The following is a 22,065-nucleotide window of genomic DNA, read 5'->3' as shown; positions in this document are numbered from 1 at the left end:
ACTTAGTGACTTTCACAGTTATGATGCAATGCCATTTTGGGCACCCAGCGACTGGTCCACATTTCTGGCCATTTGCAGCATCCCACAGTCCTGGGACCATAATTTACAAAATTTCTGAGGAAAACCAATATTTACTTCTGGTTTCCAGCAAAAACGCCCCATAGCAAACAATGGGTTTGCTTAAGGACTGACGCATTTCCCTTACAACTGCCATGTTTGCCAAATCACTGCCACAAAAAAGGTTGTAAAATCAGGACAGTCACAGGATAACTCACTTTGCAACCATTACAATTTATGACCAAGATTGGCAGACTCAGTTGAGGTTGTAAGTTGAGGTCTATGTGTAATGTCTCTAGGATGACGTAAAATTTTCATTAGAACTACAATTTTAACATATGCAATTAAGGCTTTCGGTCTGTCCATGCTACTGTTGATGATACCACAAACTCTATTTAAATCAAAACATTTCAGGGAAACTCTTGTCTTTGTTTGTTTGTTTGTTTGTCTGTCTGCAAAAACTCTTGGGTTTTTTTGCAAAAAAAGGAACAGAAAAAGAAAGAAAGAAATCAACCAACTGGCAAAGCAAACCTTCAATCATCTTGAAGCCAAAGCCACTTCCTGAAAGCACTATTATTAAAATTCAGTTTGACCTGAAACCTCTAGGACAACAGGTAGAATTTGAAGACAGTTCAAACCAAAGCTAGGATAATAAGAGGGGGACACCAGCATGCTGACATCCGCATGAACTGAATCATAAATTAAGATTCTGCCTTGCAGATTTAGGTAGCTCTGTTACTATTTGCAGCTTTCATTCACTGGGTTGATTAAACCTAGCAAGAACCTAAGATTTAGAGCAGAATGGTAGAATTCACCCCAACGGAAATTGCCAGTTTAGAAAGAGGGAGGAGAAAAATAATTTTAAAAAAAGAACTTGCACAATTCTGGTAGGTTTTTCTACCATTTTAGCCAGCTTCACAATGCAAGTTACTATATGTGTAGAAATACTAGCAGGAGAATACTAACTCATCCATTATTCTGATCCCTCATCCCTTGCTTCAGATCAGTAATACATTTTATAATCCACATTTTATAATCCATTTTATAATCCACATTCACTTAATTTAAAAGTACTGCAAACTTTTAAAATACAATTTCAAAACTATTTTGAGAGCACTGGTGTGTACTTTATAACTAGGTTCAAACCTGATGTGTCTGGTTTCCACTAATCACCTCAGGAGAGGTAGGCAAGTTGGTACTCACTGAAGATGATGTGAATCTTTCTAAGCTGGCATATCTGTCCTCACTTTAACTCGGGGTGCCCAATCTTATGGACTTCAACTTCCAGAAATCCCCAGCCTGCATGGATGGCTGGATGGAGAATTCTGGGAGTTAAAATCCACAAGTCTTAAAGTTGAGAAGATTGGACACCCCTGCTTTAAAATAAGATGAGATGCTTCACAACTTTCCTTTATAAAATATTCTCTGAAAGCTACTAAGTCAGCAGAAACGATTCTCAGCTAAAGTAATAAAAGGTGCCACATGTTCAAGCTAGGCTGATTATTTGGGAGGGGGCAAGGGAGCATTCAAACTTGTTACTCAATGCTACCAGTCAGAATGGACATATTCTAGCCAGAACTACTACGTCATGTAATTCACCTGATTGTATAGCTTTGCCTGAAGTTCTACACATTTCTAAGAAAACTAGATTCTATTGACTTTCTAAAGCAGTTATTTTTCTAAGCTCACCCTGAAGCCTGCAATTATTTTCAGGCATTGAAAGTCAGGAAGCCAAGAGGGAAATGAAACTTTCAAAATTACTTTCTTAACTTCCTGAGAGTTAGTAAAGAATTTTACCTTTCTCCTTTCTTTTTCAATCCTGTAACTTTTTCAAATAGGTAACAAAAGGTAAAGGTTTCCCCTCTCCAGCGGTGTCCGACTCTAGGAGGCGGTGCTTATCCCCGTTTCTTAGCTGAGGGAGCCAGCACTGTCCGAAGACGTTTCTGTGGTCATGTGGCCAGCATGACTATACATCAAGGCATACAGAATGCTGTTACCTTCCCCCTGAAGTGGTACCTATTTACTCTCATTTGCCTGCTTTCGAACTGCTAGGTGGGCAGGAGCTGGGGCAAATAACGGGAGCTCACCCCATTGCGCAGTGCTGAGATCTCGAACCTGGGCTGTCAGCTTTCCAGCTGACAAGCTCAGCGTCTTTAACTGCTGAGCCGTCGCACGCCCTACCTTTTCAAATAATGTGTTAACCATTTTAATCAGACTATATAAACAATGCATTGAAAACTACTTTGAAATAATGCAATCTATAATGCAATTTACACCATGGTAATAAAAGACAAAAGAAGCACTGAGATGACGCAGCACATGCAGGCTCATCCTTTATGTATTCAGAGAAATGCCTGAATTTACATACTAAAATTGGAAAGGGACCTTTGTCATATATCGAGTGTAGAAAATCATAAATAACAAGAGTCACCATTTTTTTATACATCAAATTTAATTCAGCTAATATAACCCCCCCAACATTTTGGGTAACAACCACACAGGGCTGATGGAAACTTAAAACCCCAAAACCTCAGGAAACTGCCAGCTTGCTTACCCATGCCTTAAAAACACAGGATAACAGAGAAATATAAACCACTTATGTTATCACAAACGTATTTGAAAAATAAAAGGTACATTTTTAAAATAGCATCTCACCTTGCCCCAACAATCAGTTCTTTTTGTCTTGGATCAAATGTTATTTGAGAGAAGTCAACAGCACTTTTCGATCTGAACACATGTAACCAAGGAGCAAGTTCTACAAGAACAGAAAGAAAATAGTAATAATAATATTCATACTATTAGCATTTATTTTCATTTGGTGTTATCAAATCATTTTATCTATACCAATTGTCCCAACAGTTCTGTAAAATTAAAAGAAGTGACTAATGGCTTCTATTCTGTTCTGGGTTTCTGTAGACCCAGACTTTATCTTCCTTCTTATTTCTTTTCTTTGAGCCTCTTAATAAATACAAATATTGTCAGCATCAGAATTAAGACCTAAGGGAAATTATAAGGTGCTCAACCCCATCTTGACAACCTTTCCCCCCTCCATCCTCTGCTTTATAGAACAAGATTACTCTTTAAGTAATATTAATATTAATGTTAACTTTAATAAACAGATAACACTTTTAGACTTGCACTGAAAAGAGACAAGCAGCAAAGAGGTGATGACGGATCCGAAATACTTCTGACCATCTTAGGAGCATACACATTTCCACTTCCGCATTCCCTAGCTCAGGGGTCAGCAACCTGAAACAGTGAAAGAGCACTCGGAACCGGTTCCCTCACAAAAGGAAAAACTGGGAGCCGCAAAAAATGTGTGCACATGCGCGTACATGTGCGCATGCACAGAACAGGGTTTGACTGAAGAGTGGAGCCAAGGCGAGATATGCACCTACTCTGCATATTTGAATTGATTGGTTGAACTTTTTTAGTCCCACCTTTTTTTTTTTTTGGACTGCACATGGCAGAGGACTGGGAGCCGCAGGAGACGGCTGAAAGAGCCGCATGCGGCTCCGGAGACGCGGGTTGCAGACCTGTGCCCTAGCTCAAGAGTGATGCTAGGGAAAACTGCCTCATGTCTGCTCAATAAACTGCCCTGCAAAACTAGATGCCTAAAAGAGCCTTGGTGGAGCAGTGGGCTAATGCCTCCTTAAGTAACACCAGCTGCCTGCAATTAGTGCAGGTTCGAGTCCCACCAGGCTCAAGGTTGACTCAGCCTTCCATCCTTCCGAGGTAGGTAAAATGAGGACCCAGATTGTTGGGGGCAATAAGCTGACTTTGTAAAAATGCCGGTTGGGGGTATATACATAGAATGAAGGCTATTGCTAAGCACATTGATTTGTGCTTTAGATTGTAAGCCGCCCTGAGTCTTCGGAGAAGGGCGGGATATAAATGGGATTAAAAAAAAAAGATCCATTTTCAGAAGAGCCTCCTTTGAAAACAGGGAAGTTCTAAGTCAGGAATCCCAACTTTTTTGAGTGGGTAGACACATCTGGAATACTGAGAATTTGCCAAACTCATCTTTATACCATTTCCTGTGGAAATGCATTTCAGAGCAATTTTCAAAACATAACATGCAGTACTAAAAGCTAATGATTTAAAACAATATAACATTTGCTCATTAAAAGGCAGGGGGACAAAATCAGAAGACCCATCTGGCATTCATAAAGGGAAGTCAGTGGTAAACTGATAGGTTTCCAACAGATGCCTCGGATATAGAATAGTAAGAAACTCCCTGGATGTCAGCAGGGAAGACATTCCACAGGGAGGATTTGCCACAAGCAATCACCAGATGCTTCTCTGCAGTTCTCTGCTCATACAGATCTTAGCAACTAATAAGGGCTGTAATGAAGAAGGTATCCTGTCAGGAATTACTTCTTCAAGGCCTTCAAGCCAATCCGCAACTTTGGCTCACTAGTTTATTTGCAGGCAGGGCACAGATATGACAGACTCAGCACCTGTCCGTCATATTTTGGACCAGCTGTAGCCTCTAGATCAGAGTTCCCCAACTTTTCTGGCTTTGTGGACTGGCAGGAAGGAAGGGAAGAGGGGGTGGTTCTGTGAGGGGTGTGGGCAAGCATGTGCGTGTGTAGAGCTCCATTGTGTGAACAGTGGGCATACCTCCCCACTGTCTGTGCAAATGGACCATGTGCGTGATCAGCCACTGCTTGCGCCAGTGAGGATGTGCGCTCGCCCATCACTTCCACAGCCCGGTTCCGAATGGCTCATGGCTCAGTAGTGGGCTGCAGCCCAGGGGTTGGGGACCCCTGCTCTAGATTAAGCATGTTAAAGCACTCAGATAGCCTCCTGAATGTACATTATAATTATCTACAGAGTTGTAGCTTTGATAAAGTCAATGTGAGAAATTGTAGAATTATTCATCGTCGTTTCTATTTTTGTAGAACTTCCTCCTTGGTTATTTATATTCAGATTCATAATCTAAACTGGAGACTAACAGTGCAGCTTAACTTGGCCATTTGGGACTCCAGTGAGGCTAATAATTTTAGGATAATCCCCACCCACCCCCATACTATACCATACTATTTAAAAAGAGAGAGAATGCAGCTCTGTGAGGGGGATAGGTGGTTCTTTCTTAAATATGATAAAATAAATCTAAATCTAAAATAAATACACCTAATTTAATAGGCAAACTGTCCAACTGGGAACCACACACCCAACCAGGACTGTTTGATATGATTCAAACTCAGTTTACTATCCTCATATACTTTGTTGCTACATTGGATATAAATTCAGAATAAGCTCAACTTCTCCTAAGAAGTCAGGATAGTAATGGTCTCCAGCCCAAAACTCTGGGTAATTACTCTTAAGAGGCTTAATTTAGTTCATGGGTTGGTAACTTTTCAGCAGTGGCTTGCTCAGATTCCTGCCTCTCCACAAGAGGCTATCTGGTTATTTAACATGTTTATTATGTACTGCATGTTGCTTTTAGACCCAGATGTTTTTACATGGATAAAACCACATAAACTGTTTGTAAAGGTTTCTTGTAGAATGCCCTTGATGAAGGAACAGTCCAAAACATGTGTTTCTAGACAATAAATAATTATTTGCTATTGGTGCTTAAGAAACTGTCTTCCCTTATTTTGGTTTCCACCCTGGAGAGAAGATAAAGTGATGTTTTGCACCAAGTGCAGCTTCCAAACAGTCTTTAAAGACATATGGTACACAAGTAGCACTGCAGGGTGTGAATGCAGCCCTTCCAATCTGCTGTTTACCTACAAATTTCCCTGCAATTTCCATTTCTATTCCATTTCCTTGCCTTATCAGTTATTGTTTTTCAACTCAGATTTGATGCTGAAAGCAAATGGTCTGCTACGCTAAGAAAGAAAAGTGAAGTGGAACATTTAACACTTAACGCTTTGAAATATGCCAACTCCCTTCCAGCATAACAGAATGTTCCCCAGTTACCCAAAAGCTTCAATGTGAAGTGACATATTTGTCACCTTCACTAGTCTACATGCTCAATCAAAACTACAGTTTCATACAAGCAGTGAAACAAAATGCTTTCCCTTTCCATATGTCAACAGGGTAATTCCAGGAGTCTTTGAAAAATGTGGCAAAATTGTTCTGTTTCCAGATCCAGGAGTCCTCCTTCAATTAATCTACATTTATGCCACAGAGTGACATTGATTTCTCAGCCTTTGTTCAAAATGTATACAATGTGAGGCACCCAGGTTGGAAACTGTCCTAGATTATCTCGAGTTCAACTCTGTATGGGTTTTCAAAATGTCCCACAATATGTAGTCCTTGATTTATGACTGTTCATTTAACAACCATTTGAAGTTACAACAGAGCTGAAAACAGTGGCTCAGGACCTGTCCTCATATTTATTACCATAGCAGTGTCCACACATTCAGGTGCTCATAACTCAGGTGCTCATAACTCAGGTGCTCGGCAACCAGTACGTATGTATTTCGAGCCAGTTTGGTCTAGTGGTTAAGGCACCAGGCTAAAAACCAGGAGACTCTGAGTTCTATTCCCACCTTAGCCATGAAAATCAGCTGGGTGATCTTGGGATAGTTACACTGGCTTAAACCAACCCACATCACAGGGTTGTTGTTGTGTGGAAAACAGGAGAAGAAAGGAGTATGTTTGCCACTTTGAGTAATAAATAAATGAATAAATGAATGAATGATGGATGGATGGATGGATGGATGGATGGATGGATGAATGGATGGTTGGTTGGTTAGTTGCAGCATCCTTTAGTCATATGATTTCTATTTAAAACCTTCCCAGGGGTCTTCCGACAAGCAAAGCCAATGGGGGAAGTCAGATTCCTTTAACAACCATGACAAAAAGAGGTCGTAAAATCAGGCATGACTTATTTAAGGACTACATTGCTTAGTGACTGACGTTCCAGTCCCAGTTGTGATCGTAAGTCAAGCACGATCTGTGTTGGGCTTCTTTTTTGTTAATGTACACTATGTTAAACTGCAAACAGTGACTGAAAAATACATAACACTCTGATTAAAATTGAAATCTCTGAAATTTAAATATTAACATAAACATGATGTGTGTATCCGAAGGCATGCATGTGGGTGTGTGAGTGTGTGTGAGTGTCTGTTGTCTCTTTTATAACAGCCTTCCTGCTGTGCTATATTTAATGCTACACTGAAGATTACCCTAATTTATGAACAGCTTTTGGAGAAGTCTTTGGGGAGAATCGCTGTAAGCGGAGGAAGGAATTGGCATTAAGAAAAACTGCTGTCAGCAGGAGGCACCCAAAAGCTCCTCGTGCATACATTTTGGGTAATGCTCAATTCCCAGTGACTTCATGAAAATAAATGTGTAGTTTTCTTGGCAGTAATACAGAAGTGGATGGCTACTGTCTTGTCATCTCTAACTTCTCAGGCAACATTACCTCCCTTGGAGGTCTCCTATGCCAGGGCTTTTCAACCAGTGGTACGGGTACCACCTGTGGTACATTGGCACCTGGCAGGTGGTACACAACCATCCTAGAAAAGTAGTAGTGGGGTAAAGGAATGAGCTGAACTGGTGGCAGCACCACACAAGCCTGAGTGAGAGATGGCTGGAGCTGCAGGGCTGTCAAGGCTCAGCGAAATTGCCAGGATCAGCGCTTCTTCGGGGTTGTCAGGGCTCAGCGGAAGCACCAGGATCAGCGCCAGGCTCCAACTGGAGCTCAGTGCTGATCCCAGCACATCTGCTGAGCCCAGAGGAAGCGCCGATCAGCTGGAATGTTGCAGCATCTCCAGGGTCTTGTGATTTACATTCAGATGCTTGGCAACTGTTTCATATTTATGACGGTCACAGTGTCCTAGGGTCATGTGAAGTGACCAAAACCTTCTGCAACCACCCAGCAGATGTGGGTGGAATAAAAACAAAACACCCCCCACCCCACTCCCATTGCCAATCCTCAACAGAAATGCTCACAGCAATGAAAACCTTGGACAGGAGGAAGAGCGCTGCCGGGTAGGCAGGCAGGTGTCTTGCTCGGCTGTGGCTTGGGGGGCACTTTTTTCAGTGCCACTGTAACTTCAAACAGACACTAAGTGAACTGTTGTAAGTCGAGGACTACCTGGATTTCATAATTTTTTTTCTTTTCTTTTTTTTTTTGGTTATCAAGTTTTTGACACCTTGCTAGGCGACTGGTGGTACTCGGATGTTGCCATATCCTAAAAGTGGAACAATGGGTGAAAAGGTTGAAAAGCCCTGTCCTATGCAGTTTCTAAGTCCAGACAATTAAGGCAACTGCTGTCTTCTGCTGCAGCAGCAACTCTGCCATTTGTTTTGGAGTTGATCAAAATCCTGCTACTTGAGGAAACATCATCCTTGTGCTTGTTGTCTGGATTGCAGAAACCATGGCCTCAGAGTGGCTGCTGATTCTTCATTAAATGTTGATTATTGAAAGGAAAATCATCCCTTTCTTAATTCTTCCTTTAGCTCTGCAGCCTCCATTCAGTTCACAATTTCAGCCTTTGCCAAATAAATGAATCAATAACCAAGAGAACATGAGCTGCTACACCGCAACTGTCAACAACATTTTATGGTTTAGTTTCTTAACCAATTATTCAAAATAACCTCTGGTCCCAGTGACCGACCCAGATTGGATCTTACAACATTATCTGGGGACATGTATATTTGCCTTCGTTCGTGCTCAAAAAAAAGTATTCAAAATAAACTTAGTTGGATTTCATGAATGGAGACAAAAAGTTGGATTTTATTTCTCCATCGGTGTTACACATTTAATATCTGCCATTGAGGAATTACTATTTTCTTAATGCTATTTATTGCCCTCATTCATCTATTCTGATTCTCCTTTCCTTGGCACCATTATTAAATCTTTAAGTTACTAAAACTGAACTTATATTTCACCACTGTTCATCCAAAACAAACTAGTAGTAATTATATTCTCTAAGAGAAAAGAGATTATTAACAGCCAAAAACCTCCCCAACAAAATCTTTAAAACAGGAGATTAAGCAGTTTATGCCCAAACAGAAGCTCTCAGAAAGCAGACTGCTTAACCATCTGCTTAGCTCTCTGGGTCAGCAGTTATAAATCACACTTACTTGATTAATTTAAAAGGCCACCTAATTCCAAAATTAAAGAGAAAAGCATATGCACCTTGATTTTTTTTAAAAAACTCCTCCAGTCCCTAAAATACTGCACAAAAGGATACCATAACAGACTGTAATAAAGGCTGTTGAGAGATTTGAGAAGAACAAGGACAGATCCTCCACCCCCATCATGCTCCCACCAGAGGACATCCAAGACTGTGATCAAAGCCATCTCAGTTTCCCACCGAGGCCTGAACCCTGACGGATGTGGTCCAGATAATCCACTTTTTCCAGAGACCTTTGAAGCTGAAGCACAACCATCATTTCTACAGCTTTCCAAGGTAGGGAACTGGATGAAAGTTGTCCAGAATAGTATTTTTCTCTCTCCAAGCTTTCAAAATCAGTTTTTCCTATTGTCCAGGGGATACATTTAATTAGTATCTTTTCACAGATCTTGTTTACACAAAAGATGAATTCTTCTCTCCAATATTCTTGCTTCTTCTACGTCATCAGCAAGTGCTTTTCTGTTGTTAACATTAAGTCTAGGCTAGGGCAACAAATCCCCTTGTTTCTTCCTCCACTTTTCCAGAAATGAAATTGCAATCAAGGCAAGGAAATAATTTGTTCATAAATGAGGCCTTTAAAAAGCAAAACAGACAGTTAACTTCCCTCATCCATAGAAGCTCACTGGGTGAATTTGAGCTAATTACTATCTTTCAACTGAAACTACCGCACAGATTCAGAATCATACCTCATTCTTGCTATAGAAAACTGAGGAAAGAAGTACTATGCTGGTTGAGCTGCTGGAGGATAGACAGGGTGACAGTCAATCAATCAAACAGACAATATAAACAAGCTTTCTACTGTTGTAAAGGTTAAGGTTAAGGTTCAAGGAGATGTTAAGATAGTAGTAAGTGGAAGATTTCAACTAAAATTCATCCATGTGAAAGTCTTATCTCAGGGGTGTCAATCTCAATTTCATTGAGGGCCACATCAGCATTGCGGTTGCCCTCAGGGGGCCGGGTGGGTATGGCCAGGGTGGGTGTTGTCTACTGGGTGGGCATGGCCAGCTCTACATCGTTTGAATCAAGGGTGCCTATGGGGGCCTGGGCAGGAGTGGGACAGATCTGAGGGTCTCTGGCAGAAGGAGGGTCTCTGGGCCAGGGCCAGAGCAGTGGGGGCCGTTCCCTCACTGTTTCCAGGATGGCTTTGCGGGCCACATGAAACCACTTTGCGGGCCGGATCTGGCCCCCGGGCCTTGTGTTTGACATGTCTATCTTATCTTATGCTCCAGGAAAGTATCATCTATATGTTGTCCGGTTGGATGGTTGGGTGAGTAGATTTTCTGTAACAAGGCTATGGTGACTCTCTTCATTTTTACCCAGATGCTTTCTCAGAAGGGAATTCTGCACAGATTTACATATTCTTTACAAATAATGCCCCCCTTTTCCTTGCTGTGAAGTCTATTTCTCTGAAGCAAAGTATATCCTTTGCCTACAATATTTTTATCAGTAGTTTCATGTCAATAAATTTCAGATTGTATTATTACACTGTTAGGATTCAAAGCATAAAAATATAATGATATACATCAATGTTATCCTTCTACCTTGTAAATTACTGATCTCTGTTGCCTGTAATTTATTTGCTTCCAGTGCCAGTGTCTTCCTGCAATCTCTCTTGTCCCAAAATTTTATACTCACCTACCCAAACCCCAAGATTTAGTTCCAGGCCTTTTTGACTAAGCTTCTAGTAAACATCTTGTGATAGGCCTCCCTGTCAGCTATAAGGCACTTCCATTTTGGTATAAAGCTATAAAGCAAGGTTTACAAACCCTAATCTCTTGCCGATGAGACTGTCTAGGCCAGACATGTCAAACACAAGGCCCGGGGGCCAGATCCGGCCCGTGAAGTGGTTTCATGTGGCCCGCAAAGCCTTCCTGGAAACAGTGAGGGAACGGCCCCCACTGCCTTGGCACTTGCCCCGGTCCCATCTCCTTCTGGCAGAGACCCTCAGATCTGTCCCACTCCTGCCCAGGCCCCCATAGGCACCCTTGATGCAAACGATGTAGAGCTGGCCACACCCACCCAGTAGGCCATATGCACTCTAGCCACGCCCACCCAGTAGGCCACGCCCACCCTGGCCATACCCACACGGCCCCTTGAGGGCAACCGCAATGCTGATGCGGCTCTCAATGAAATTGAGTTTGACACCCCTGGTCTAGGCTCAGGTGCCAACTGTTCTTCTGTAATGTTCTGGTCTTTCCTCCCAGCATTCTGACCTTTAACAGTAAGCACTGATGCAAACAGCATTTTGCTCCCGAGTTCTTCATTTTCTTATCCTGAGCTTTACGGTCTTTGGAGATACATTCAACAATTCCTCTGACTGGATCTTTTGTCCCATGTGAATTAGCAAGGGAAAACAGTAACCAATTATTCTGAAGAGCCTCTGCTGTCGCATCTGGAATACAAGGTCCAGGAAGGCAATGCTCTTTCAAAGGTCTCAAGTTAGAGCAGAGGCCTTCAAACTTGGCCCTTTTATGACTTGTGGACTTCACCTCCCAGAATTCCTCAGCCAGCGTGCCTGGCTGAGGAATTCTGGGAGTTGAAGTCCATAAGTCATAAAAGGGCCAAGTTTGAAGACCCCTGAGTTAGAGATAGGTGCTTCTGTTCCTCTCCAAAGGAAATGTCTGACAACCAGGGCTTTTTTCCTCATAGAACGCTCAGAATGGAGTTCCAGCACCTTTTTTTGGATGAAATCTTGTAGGGTAGGCAAGGTAGGTTGTATGACATGTGTGAGTTCCGGCACCTTTTTCTTTTACAAAAAAAGCACTGCTGACAACCATACGCCTGCTCCTTCTTAAGCTGGCACTTAAGTACTTTCCATCCACAGGATTCTGAGTGTTTTCCTTAAAATTTCTTCTTTTAACTTAGCAGTGTCACTCCTTAAGTCAAAAGTTTAAATAACAGCTGTGGGTTCTACTGCATTTCTGGAAGGTCTCCTTTCTCTTGGTCCTATTAGTCATGTTTTCATTCCTCTGCCTCTTACTCTTTTTTTATTGCTTTGATTTAGAGAACTCCAGTCTTTCATGTCAAAGCCATGCTCCCTCCCTGATAAATTGGAATGACACGCTTCCAACCTTTCCACCTTCTGTTCTAAAATAACCAGTTGCACACACTTGTTGCGCTTCTCATTCAGGCATGGGGTAAAAAAAAAGGCTAATACAAATTCTGCAGGTCACTTGAACAACTATCTGCTGTCAATGCCGCTAACATCGAATGGTCTTGCTTGACAAGAGATGAAGAAGCAGCTATTTCATACGTTAACCTTGTGTATTGCTTTAAGAGATAGGGTTAAGGCTGGGAGGAGGGAGGAGGAAGATTGTGCCTCAAGGCCATATGAAATTAAAGAAGATCAGAACTTGGCGGGTTTTCTAACGGAAGGGAAACTGATTCTTTAAATTAATTGGAGAATATGATTAATGACAAAATTAGAAAGGTGGAGAATTGTGTTTAATATATTGCGCAATGGGGCGGAGATTTCAGATTCCAGCTTCCTTTGAGCAAACATTTGCCGGTCTATTAGGCTAAATAAAGGACTTTTAAGGTAAACAATGCCTCAGAGTCACTTGAAAAGCCCATACATCGGAAATTTGACATCTGCCTTGGATGCCGCAATGAAAATGGCATTTTTCTGCACTTCCGCCATTACTTGCTTTCTCTATCTGTTCCTACACAAAGCCTGTGGATGCCCAGCCTGATTGCTGAGTCAGCTCACAAAGTAGCCTAGAGAGATAGAGCAAACGCACCCTACAACCACAATAGCAAGCTCAAGCAAGCACAAAGAGAGACAAAAGCCAAAAGCAGAGGCAAAGGGGCAAATTATACGACATAGTTAGTCAAATCTCCACAACAACCTCAGGATCTAAAAGAGGAATTTTCAGTGGGGTCTCTCTCTCTCTCTCTCTCTCTCTCTCTCTCTCTCTCTCTCTCTCTCTCTCTCTCTCTCTCTCTCTCTCTCTGTGTGTGTGTGTGTGTGTGTGTGTGTGTGTGAGTGTGTAAAAATATTTTATCAGCCTAAGCAAATAGAGGAGGAAAAAAAACAAACAAAGGAAGGCCCTGTACAGTAAAAGGCTAAACCAGGTGCCTCCGCAGTCTAAACAAAATGAGAGGTGGTCAAAACCAAAGACAGAGACTTAAGTAAACCTCATAACTGGTCCCAAACCATAACCCAACTCCAACCCATAGGAAGCTCCATTTTTTTTTGCTCTAGATGTTCACTCTCACACTAATACTTGCTGCTCCAAGTACTTCTAGCTATCTTCCTTTGCCTTTCACTTCTCAGATGATATAGTATCTTTCCTGAGGACACTACCAAATAAGTTATAAAAGAAATTAGATAAGCTTAGACAGATAATCAACCCTCCTCCACAAGAATATTTTCCTTAATTAGCATGAACTATGCATTAAAATTTGCCTTAATCAAATCTTGGTCTGACAGAATATAAACTATTTCTAACTATCACTAAGCAAAAAAAACAACACCTGAGATTTTTGTCAAATACCGTAATCTGACAATGCAACAGTGGCATTTCTGTTACAGGTTAGATTTAGAAAGAGAGTGCTCAGCTCCATGGTTTTTCTCCCAAGGAGCCTGCTGTACCACATCTCAGGTATGGGGAGTGAGTGCCATAGACTCTACCCCTTCCACCTCTTCCTGCTTAGGATCTCCTGGCTGTCTGGTTGTGATGGCAACCAGACAGACAGGATTTCCACCTCTAAGTGATGTGATCACGTATGATCACATCACTTTGCAACAGTAAACCCAAGTCCCAACTGGCATCATAACCTATCTGTAGTTTCAAATAGTAACCAGTTCTTCATAATGATCTTTGTGATTCACATGTGGATTAGCAAATTGAATAGGAAACAGAGGATGTGGCCATCATATGATAACCAGCTTTTCCAAAAGCTGCATCTTTTGAAATATCTACAAATTTACAGTCTACACATCTGGGTTAAGGTGAACCCATATAACTACCCAGCATACCTCCAGTAGAGGATTACTCACTGGAAGAGGAAGGTTGCAGGTGTTATCACTGCTCTTGGGGAGGAAGTACAGTTTGGAAATGGAGACATATATTTAGACCGCTTATAGCAAAATCTGCAGGTTTCCACTACCCATCCACAGGACAGCATGGAAATGGTTGAAATGGAGACAGACACTCTTTGGAAGGGCAGTGGGCATGAGGTAACCAAAGCTGTGTGATCCTAAGATAGCTGAAGGGAAAGTCCTTGATTTCAATTGTCTTGATGAATAACAAGACAGTCCAAAGATACGTCTAAAAGAGATGCAGCTCTACTCTCATTATCCAAAATCACTAAGCTGGTAAGAACTGGACAGTCAAAACAGAACCAATGTTAGCGTACTTCAAGGACACCACCATGTACAGGAACTCAAAATTGCTGGAACTGGAACTATGAATAAGGATCCCATTTCCTTTTTCTCCTGGCTGGAATCAGATGGATAGGCCACTTACTCTTAATAGACTACTGAACCTTTAACAGACTGTTTATTCTGTGTTGATCAGTGTGCAGTAGGCTTCTTGGCAGGACACAAAGAATTGAATTTCAAAGGGAGGACACTGCTAGACAATTTTGCAGACACCAGTCAATGACCTGGATAAAAAGAAGGGGCCTACAATATCTTCAGATTTTGCCACCCTTAAAACTGTCCCAGATCCATATGCAAATGTGGATCATAGCAATCAGCTTGTTGGTCAACACCTAGCAGCACTTACAAATATTTATTGCATAATTTTCATCAAGACAAAAAGAAGAAGTTAAAGTGTCCTGAAAAACAAATCCAAGGAGTTTTGAAGATGAGTGGAAAACTAAATAATAATAATAATAATAATAATAATAATAATAATAATAATAATAATAATAATAACAACAACAACAACAACAACAACAACAACAACAACAACAACAACAACAACAACATAGAATGACTATTAGCTCAAGGGCAACTCTGTTAGCCTTATGGCAGTCAAAAGCAAACCGAAAGATTTTGATAATGGCTTCTACCAAATGATTCCATAAATGCTGACTGACAATTCCATAAACTCTAGAGGATTATAAACAGAGCTCCCTACAGCTCTGAGATATCTATAAATAAGATGCACAAAAGATCAGACATTTGTCTTAGTATATAAAGATCCAAATTTGATCTTCTTTCCTACCAAATTATTTGGAAAAGCTCTTTCTCAGCTACTTACCTTCACTTGTAATAATAGGATGCTCAATCCTTTGGCACTGTGAATCATCCATTGCCACACTTCCCAAACATATTATTTCCAGACTAGTGACCATCAAAACTGCTGTCAGAATAGTGTCTTGCATATTGATCCTGTGCACCAATCACATCTCCCTTAATCAGAAATGCTTCAGGTATTCAGATGCAAAAACAGCCTGCAAAATGTAAAAGAAACAACACCAGAATTACCATTGGACCAGGGCTTATCAACTTGTTTATTCTTGGCACACATCTGATTTTCCAGATTTTTGCTCTAAAGCATCCCAATTCTTTTATTCAAGCAAGCAATAAACAATAAACACTTCTGGTGACATACAAATGTTGTATGTTACATAATACTGTATATAAAAGATACAAGATACAAAAGATACAAAGAATATTTCCCGCCTCTTTCTTTCTCACATATACACTTGACACTATTGTCTTTTTTCTGATGATGATTCCAACAATTATTTTGCCAAGACCATAATACCATTCTGTCCTTATTTGGAAGCTACCAGTCAGACAGATCAAAACTATTAAGAGATAGTGTATTTGCATCTTACAGAAATGCGTAATATTAAACTGTATTATGTAAGATGGGATTTTGTTTCCAGAACTGCCAGATATTTGGAATACAAAGACTAATGTTATCTGGAATGCTGGGAGCAGAAAATGACGCTAAAGAAAGCGACACTACATGGTATTTTTTTTGCAAAGAAATCGTTAAAATTGTGGTTTATCCATAATGTTTTATTTTCAAGAGCATCATGATATTTTTCTTTAAATCACCATCATTTCTTTTTAAAATCATCATTATTTTTCTTTTCAAAAATATCCATTTCAAATGGTCTGCATTTCTAGGCTAGCACATGTTTGATATGAATATTCTATGAAGCTCTGTTCAGAGTTTCTTTGGGAGAACATCTTTTTATATATCTCTGTTAGATACCTGGCATTGTTGTCATCCAGTTTATATAGATTGCCCAAGGGAAATATAAGAATAAATGAGACCTATTAAAGAATTCTACCATTTGCATCACAGCAACGCTTGTTTTTAACTCTTGGTAGGATATGATTCAACATACTTTATTTTGCTTAGTGTCTAGTAAGGACAATTGCTATGAGCAATGGCTTTTGATCTGTGCTTCAGAGGACCCTGGGTTAGTTGGAAGTTTGTTAAAAGCTTCTGGTAGATATATTTCACTGGGTAATAACATTTTCTTACAATGCCCAGTTGTGAGAAAGCTTATTCAATTATTCTCTAGTTTAGGAAGCACAATAATGAGATTCACCAGGTTTGGACTGCATCTTCTAAAGCTACATAGATATTAAGAACATTTCCCAGACACCTACACAAGGTGAATGTAGAGCTGTTCATCATTAGACACAAACATTTTAAAGCCACCAGTTCAGAAAAAAAATTACAAGGCTTAACGAAACCAATTCACTGTATGTTTGTTGAAAAAGTATTAAGTCAGGGCTTTTCAACCAGTGATACGGGTACCACCTGTGGCACATTGGCACCTGGCAGGTAGTACGCAACCATCCTAGAAGAGTGGAAGCGGTGGAGGGGAATGAGGTGAACCGGTGGCAGCACTGCACAAGCCTGAGCAAGAGATGGCCGGAGCTGCAGGGCTGTCAAGACTCAGCAGAAGCGCCAGGATCAACGCTTCTTCGGGGCTGTCAGGTCTCAGTGGAAGCACCAGGATCAGTGCCAGGCTCCAGCTGGAGACGTTCAATGTGCATGTCAGTAATTCTTACAGCAGTTCTATAAAGTAGGGCAATATTCCATTTTACTAAAAGCTCCAGGCAAAACCCTATTATTTCAGCTTCTGACTTTCTTCCCATCTCATACTACATATCAAGATAGGCAGTTCCATCTACCTTGCAAGATTATTCTACGTTCATCAGACATAGACTAACTCAATGAGCATGGATGTTTTTCCCAATTCCGATGTAGGAGAAGGCCACTAAAAATATCAAGGACAGTCAAGAAAACAAACAAATGGATCACAGTATAAATCAGGTGGTATGCGACCATCCTAGAAAAGTGGTAGCGGGGGAGGGGAATGAGCTGAACTGGTGGCAGCACCACACAAGCCTGAGCGAGAGATGGCTGGAGCTGCAGGGCTGTCAGGGCTCAGTGAAAGCACCAGGATCAGCGCCAGGCTCCAGCTGGAGCTCAGCGCTGATCCTGGCACTTCTGAGCCCAGAAGAAGCGCCAATTAGCTGGAATGTTGCAGCATCTCCAGGGTCTTGTGATTTACATTCAGATGCTTGGCAACTGATTCATATTTATGATGGTCACAGTGTCCCAGGGTCATGTGAAGTGATCAAAACCTGCTGCAACCACCTGGGGGGGGGAATAAAAACCAACCCACCCCACCCCACCCCAGCTGCCAATCCTCAACAGAAATGCTCACAACAATGAAAACCTCGGACAGGAGGAAGAGTGCCGCCGGGCGGGGAGGCAGGTGTCTTGCTCGGCTGTGGCTTGGAGGGCACTTTTTTCAGTGCCATTGTAACTTCAAACAGTCACTAAGTGAACTGTTGTAAGTCGAGGACTACCTGTATTTCATCACTTTTTTCCTTTTTTTTTCTTTGGTCATCAAGTTTTTGACACCTTGCTAGGCGACTGGTGGTACTCGGATGTTGCCATATCCTAAAAGTGGTACAATGGGTGAAAAGGTTGAAAAGCCCTGGTTTAAGTTATTCTTATGTGTCAAGAGTCATGTGAATCCACATGACTGTCAGATATTCAGCTATCATCTGATACTGCTCCAATTCAAAACTATAAATTGGCATAAAGTAAAGCTTACTAAAGTCCATTACAGCATCACTCTGATAACATCCTAGGTAAATAATCTGAGAATATTTAAAAAAATGTAAATACTTTCATGAATATTTAGCCATCTCAAAAGTCAGACTGGTTCAGATTTTAATTCACATGAACTCATTCATTCTACAAATTATTTGAAAGTAACAATATTTTGTCAGTTAATTCTTGCCAAAGTCATAAACTGAGCGTTTTCAAAGGTAATCAGAGTTTAGACTTCATATGACTCTTTGTTAACCTCCCCCAGATAAGAAAAATACACGCAAAAAATATTATGTGTGGTACTTGATGATCTTACAACACTAAAAACAGCAGGAGAAAATGATTTGTCAAAGAACATCCCTAGACAAACAAAAGTATGGGATTAACAACCACAGTTGGCCAGCCAGCATTGGCAACCATAAAATGGTTTTGCTAAGTTCATTGATTCCTAGTAATAAACTGACATATCATATGTCGCTCAGTAATCTTTCCTTCAAATCTGGCACAAGTGGCTCTTATATAACCAGCCACTGGGGAAATTTGAAAGAACCAAGACAGAGGCTACTTTGTACTTTCTCCAAAATCTTTATCATGTCCAATTGTGTTCTCAGCCCTCTTTCCAGAGAAATGATGAGCAAGTATCCCAAGGAAAAACAGGTCTGTGACAATTTGCCATGGCCAATTCACCACAGCCAGCTGGCCACAGCCAGCTTACCTCAGCCAACTCATCATGCAACAACTTGCTGCAGGACAAGAGTTACACTAATATCAAAGAAATGGTGGAATAGAATCATTAAAGAAAGGATACAAAAGGAGGGACAAAATGAAACGTGAATGACAAAAAAATTATTTTTTTAAAAAAATTAAATTGTTAAATTGTCCCTCAGCAAGATGTCCCATGGCAAGTTGGCCGTGGCGAGTTGTCCCATTATGAGAAAAAACAGTGTTTGGTTAGAATACGCAGCTGAAATTTGTGGACCTTTGAATAAGAAGGGTCCCTAATAGCACAGAGTTATGCCTTATGGCCACTGAGAAAGTTCAAAATGTGACATTTACAAAAAACATACTTATTTGCTTTTTTTTTTAACTTTACCTCATCATAGATTTTCTTAAATGGATAAAAATGGAGTACAAACCCATATGCCCAAATATTCTAAGTAACTGTTTCCTTTGGTTATATATCATCTTACTACTCCTGCTGTTTTCCCTACTATTATTTCTGCAGATGAAATGACTGTTCATATAAGAACCATCACAGAGCTTATAGCTCATGTTATGAAAACTGAATGAAGAGCCTCAAGCAAATTACCAGCTATTAATTTGGAAGATCAGGTTATAAACAAATAAATCAAAACAAAGGAGTTGAGTAGTTATTTATTTAATCTCATATTATTTTAATGACATCGCCATTGAATTATGAATCAACTTTAAAACCATTCATATTTTACAATTGATGATAGGAATGATAAAACACCAACCTTAATGTGCAACATTCAACAATAATAATACTCAGGGCTTTTTTTCTCATTGAACGCTCAGAACGGAGTTCCGGCACCTTTTTTGGATGGAACCTTGTAGGGTAGGCGGGTTGTATAACATGTGTGAGTTCCGGCACCTTTTTCTTTTACAAAAAAAGCACTGATAATACTAATGAATTTATAAAAGGTTTCTTATTTCCCTTTTTTGTCTCTGGATTGTAATAATGGTAGATGAGAAAATGCAATAGTTACCATAGGTTGACCACACAACTTAATTGAACATTGAGAAATAGGTCAAAGCTACATTTTTAAAAATTGTAATCCATTAATGCATGGCTTGTAATTCAATTCATTCATTTAATTGGATAGCTCTGGAGTTTTGTTATTACATTAATTCTATGTGCTACTTTTATTTATAAAAGCTTTTGCTCCTCATCTTTCTGGCTCAAAACTACACAGAATGACTAGCAACCATATAAATTATAACTAAATAATAAAAACCGTACAATGGCAAATTTGATTCTTTTAAGAAGTGAACAATCCAAACGCATCAAAGTTACAGAATTATCCTGCAATCATATGTTCTCTTAAAGGAATTTTGAGTTTGATTCAATCTATTATTCCATATAATTACTGCATTCAGAAACAAATAATTCATATCTCCTTAGAGTGAGGTAGACACTGAATTTAAAAACCCTGGACAGTTGCTTCTCATAGTTTCATGAAGAGGTTAAAAGAAACGGCTGGGGGAAGATCTCATAAGTCGAAACTCAGGAGATAAAGTCTACTTGGAACCTATTCTTTAGAAAAGACTGAAAAACAAAAAAACAATAAACTATCATGCTCTCCATCTGAACCCAAACAATACTATATTTAATAATATCAAAAGCTACTAAGAGCTCAAACAAAAAGAGACACTTTCCTACTGCCTCATCTCAACCACAGACAGAAACCATTGTAATAGAAACAGGTTGAAACACTTGATATTTCTGAACTTAAGTCATCAACATCTTGCCCAGTATAGACCTAGTGACTACAAACGACTCGATATGTCGGGTTGAAGAAGGCTTTTTAAATTCTACAACTGTCATTTTCACAAACAAAAATATCTTTACAAATGTGTTAAAACACATACAAGGGCTTTTAGAATATTTTAGAATATTATGTTATGCTGATGACTGTATGCCTTTAGTATTGTATGTCTGTAAGCAATGCCGAGCTGTTTGGAATTGGAGAGCATACAAATTTGTTATAAATAAGTTAATGCTCCCTCTTAGAATTATTTAACCAAAAGCATGACATGCAGCCAAAAACAAGCAAGGTTTAAATTGGAAATATTTATCCAATTTTTCTCCTTTGAAAAAGGTGGGAGTAAACTAATACAAATCATAGTTTGGACATGTGTGATTTAAATGTTCTGTTTTCAAAAGAATAAAAATAGAAGGAAAATGCTAGGTTTTTTAGTTTCACCACTTGTAGAGTGGTGGAAAAGCAATATAGACTGCAGCCTGTTTAGTACCATAAAGTATAGTGACATTTAACATACTAATATCATTTGCATCAATGGATGGTCCATAAATTTCACCATTGCTCCTGCCCATTCTGACAAGCTCCTCCAAGCAAGCTCATAAAAGAAGCTGATTGTTCTCTACTCCAACCTTTTCCAATATTCTTTAACAGGTCTCAAAGGACTTCTACAGTCTTATTAAAGGACCCTCTAGGGCTAAGCCCATTACCAAGTTGTAACCTGTGATTGATTAGGAACTCAGAGCATCAAGACTCTTTTTCTTTGCAACGTAAAAATAAAAGTATAAAATTATTTCTTTCAAATGCTCTACAGTTCTGTTGTATTTCAGTACAGGAACACTAAAGCAACATAAAGAACTCACCAATTAATCACATTCAGGCTTTTTTTTGTCTCCCACAAAATGTATTTTTTTAAAAAAAGCAATTACGTTGACAGTGCATTTAAAGTGAAACAAGTACTGTATATTGTTATTTGGGTGGGGGGTTGCTCTTACATTTCATCTGTCAAGTTTTTAACCATTTTGTTGTCACAAATTTTGGGTTTTGTTTTTTAATTTAAGAACTTTTCCAATCCTGTCTACGAAGACTGGATACAGAAGTCTGCTAAAAAGACAGAAGTGTTGGAAGAAGCAAATGCTGCTCCAAAATTTAATTGCCATAGTATTGATTCCCTCAGCTGGAATGAGAAATCCTGACTCTCCCTCAATCTCTGTCTCTTTTCTGGGAAAGAATTCTGCCATATATCCAAATGATTCCTCTTTTAAAATGTATCTAAAAAGGAAGACAATTAAATCATAGTTATTCCACTAGACTTTAAAACTGTGATCTTTTCCCCTCCGCTAATTACGATGC

At 39.9% G+C, this 22,065-nt stretch overlaps 1 protein-coding gene across 1 annotated transcript in view; it reads right to left on the bottom strand.

Annotated features, from left to right (window-relative positions):
• Nucleotides 1-22,065, bottom strand: part of SEMA5A (semaphorin 5A) — a 209,796-nt gene that overhangs the window by 98,562 nt on the left and 89,169 nt on the right. Inside the window, exons 2-3 of the mRNA XM_081324008.1 lie at nucleotides 15,371-15,563; nucleotides 2,713-2,812 (exon numbers count right to left, since the gene is read on the bottom strand). Of these exons, the coding sequence (XP_081180134.1) occupies nucleotides 2,713-2,812; nucleotides 15,371-15,494 (224 nt within the window). The 5' untranslated portion in view covers nucleotides 15,495-15,563. The remainder of the gene's footprint in view (nucleotides 1-2,712; nucleotides 2,813-15,370; nucleotides 15,564-22,065) is intronic.

This window comes from Vipera berus, assembly GCF_964194415.1.
Source record: "Vipera berus genome assembly, chromosome: 3".
NCBI lineage: Eukaryota > Metazoa > Chordata > Lepidosauria > Squamata > Viperidae > Vipera > Vipera berus.
Note: the sequence above shows the minus strand (reverse complement) of the source record. Positions and strands in the feature narration are given on the sequence as shown.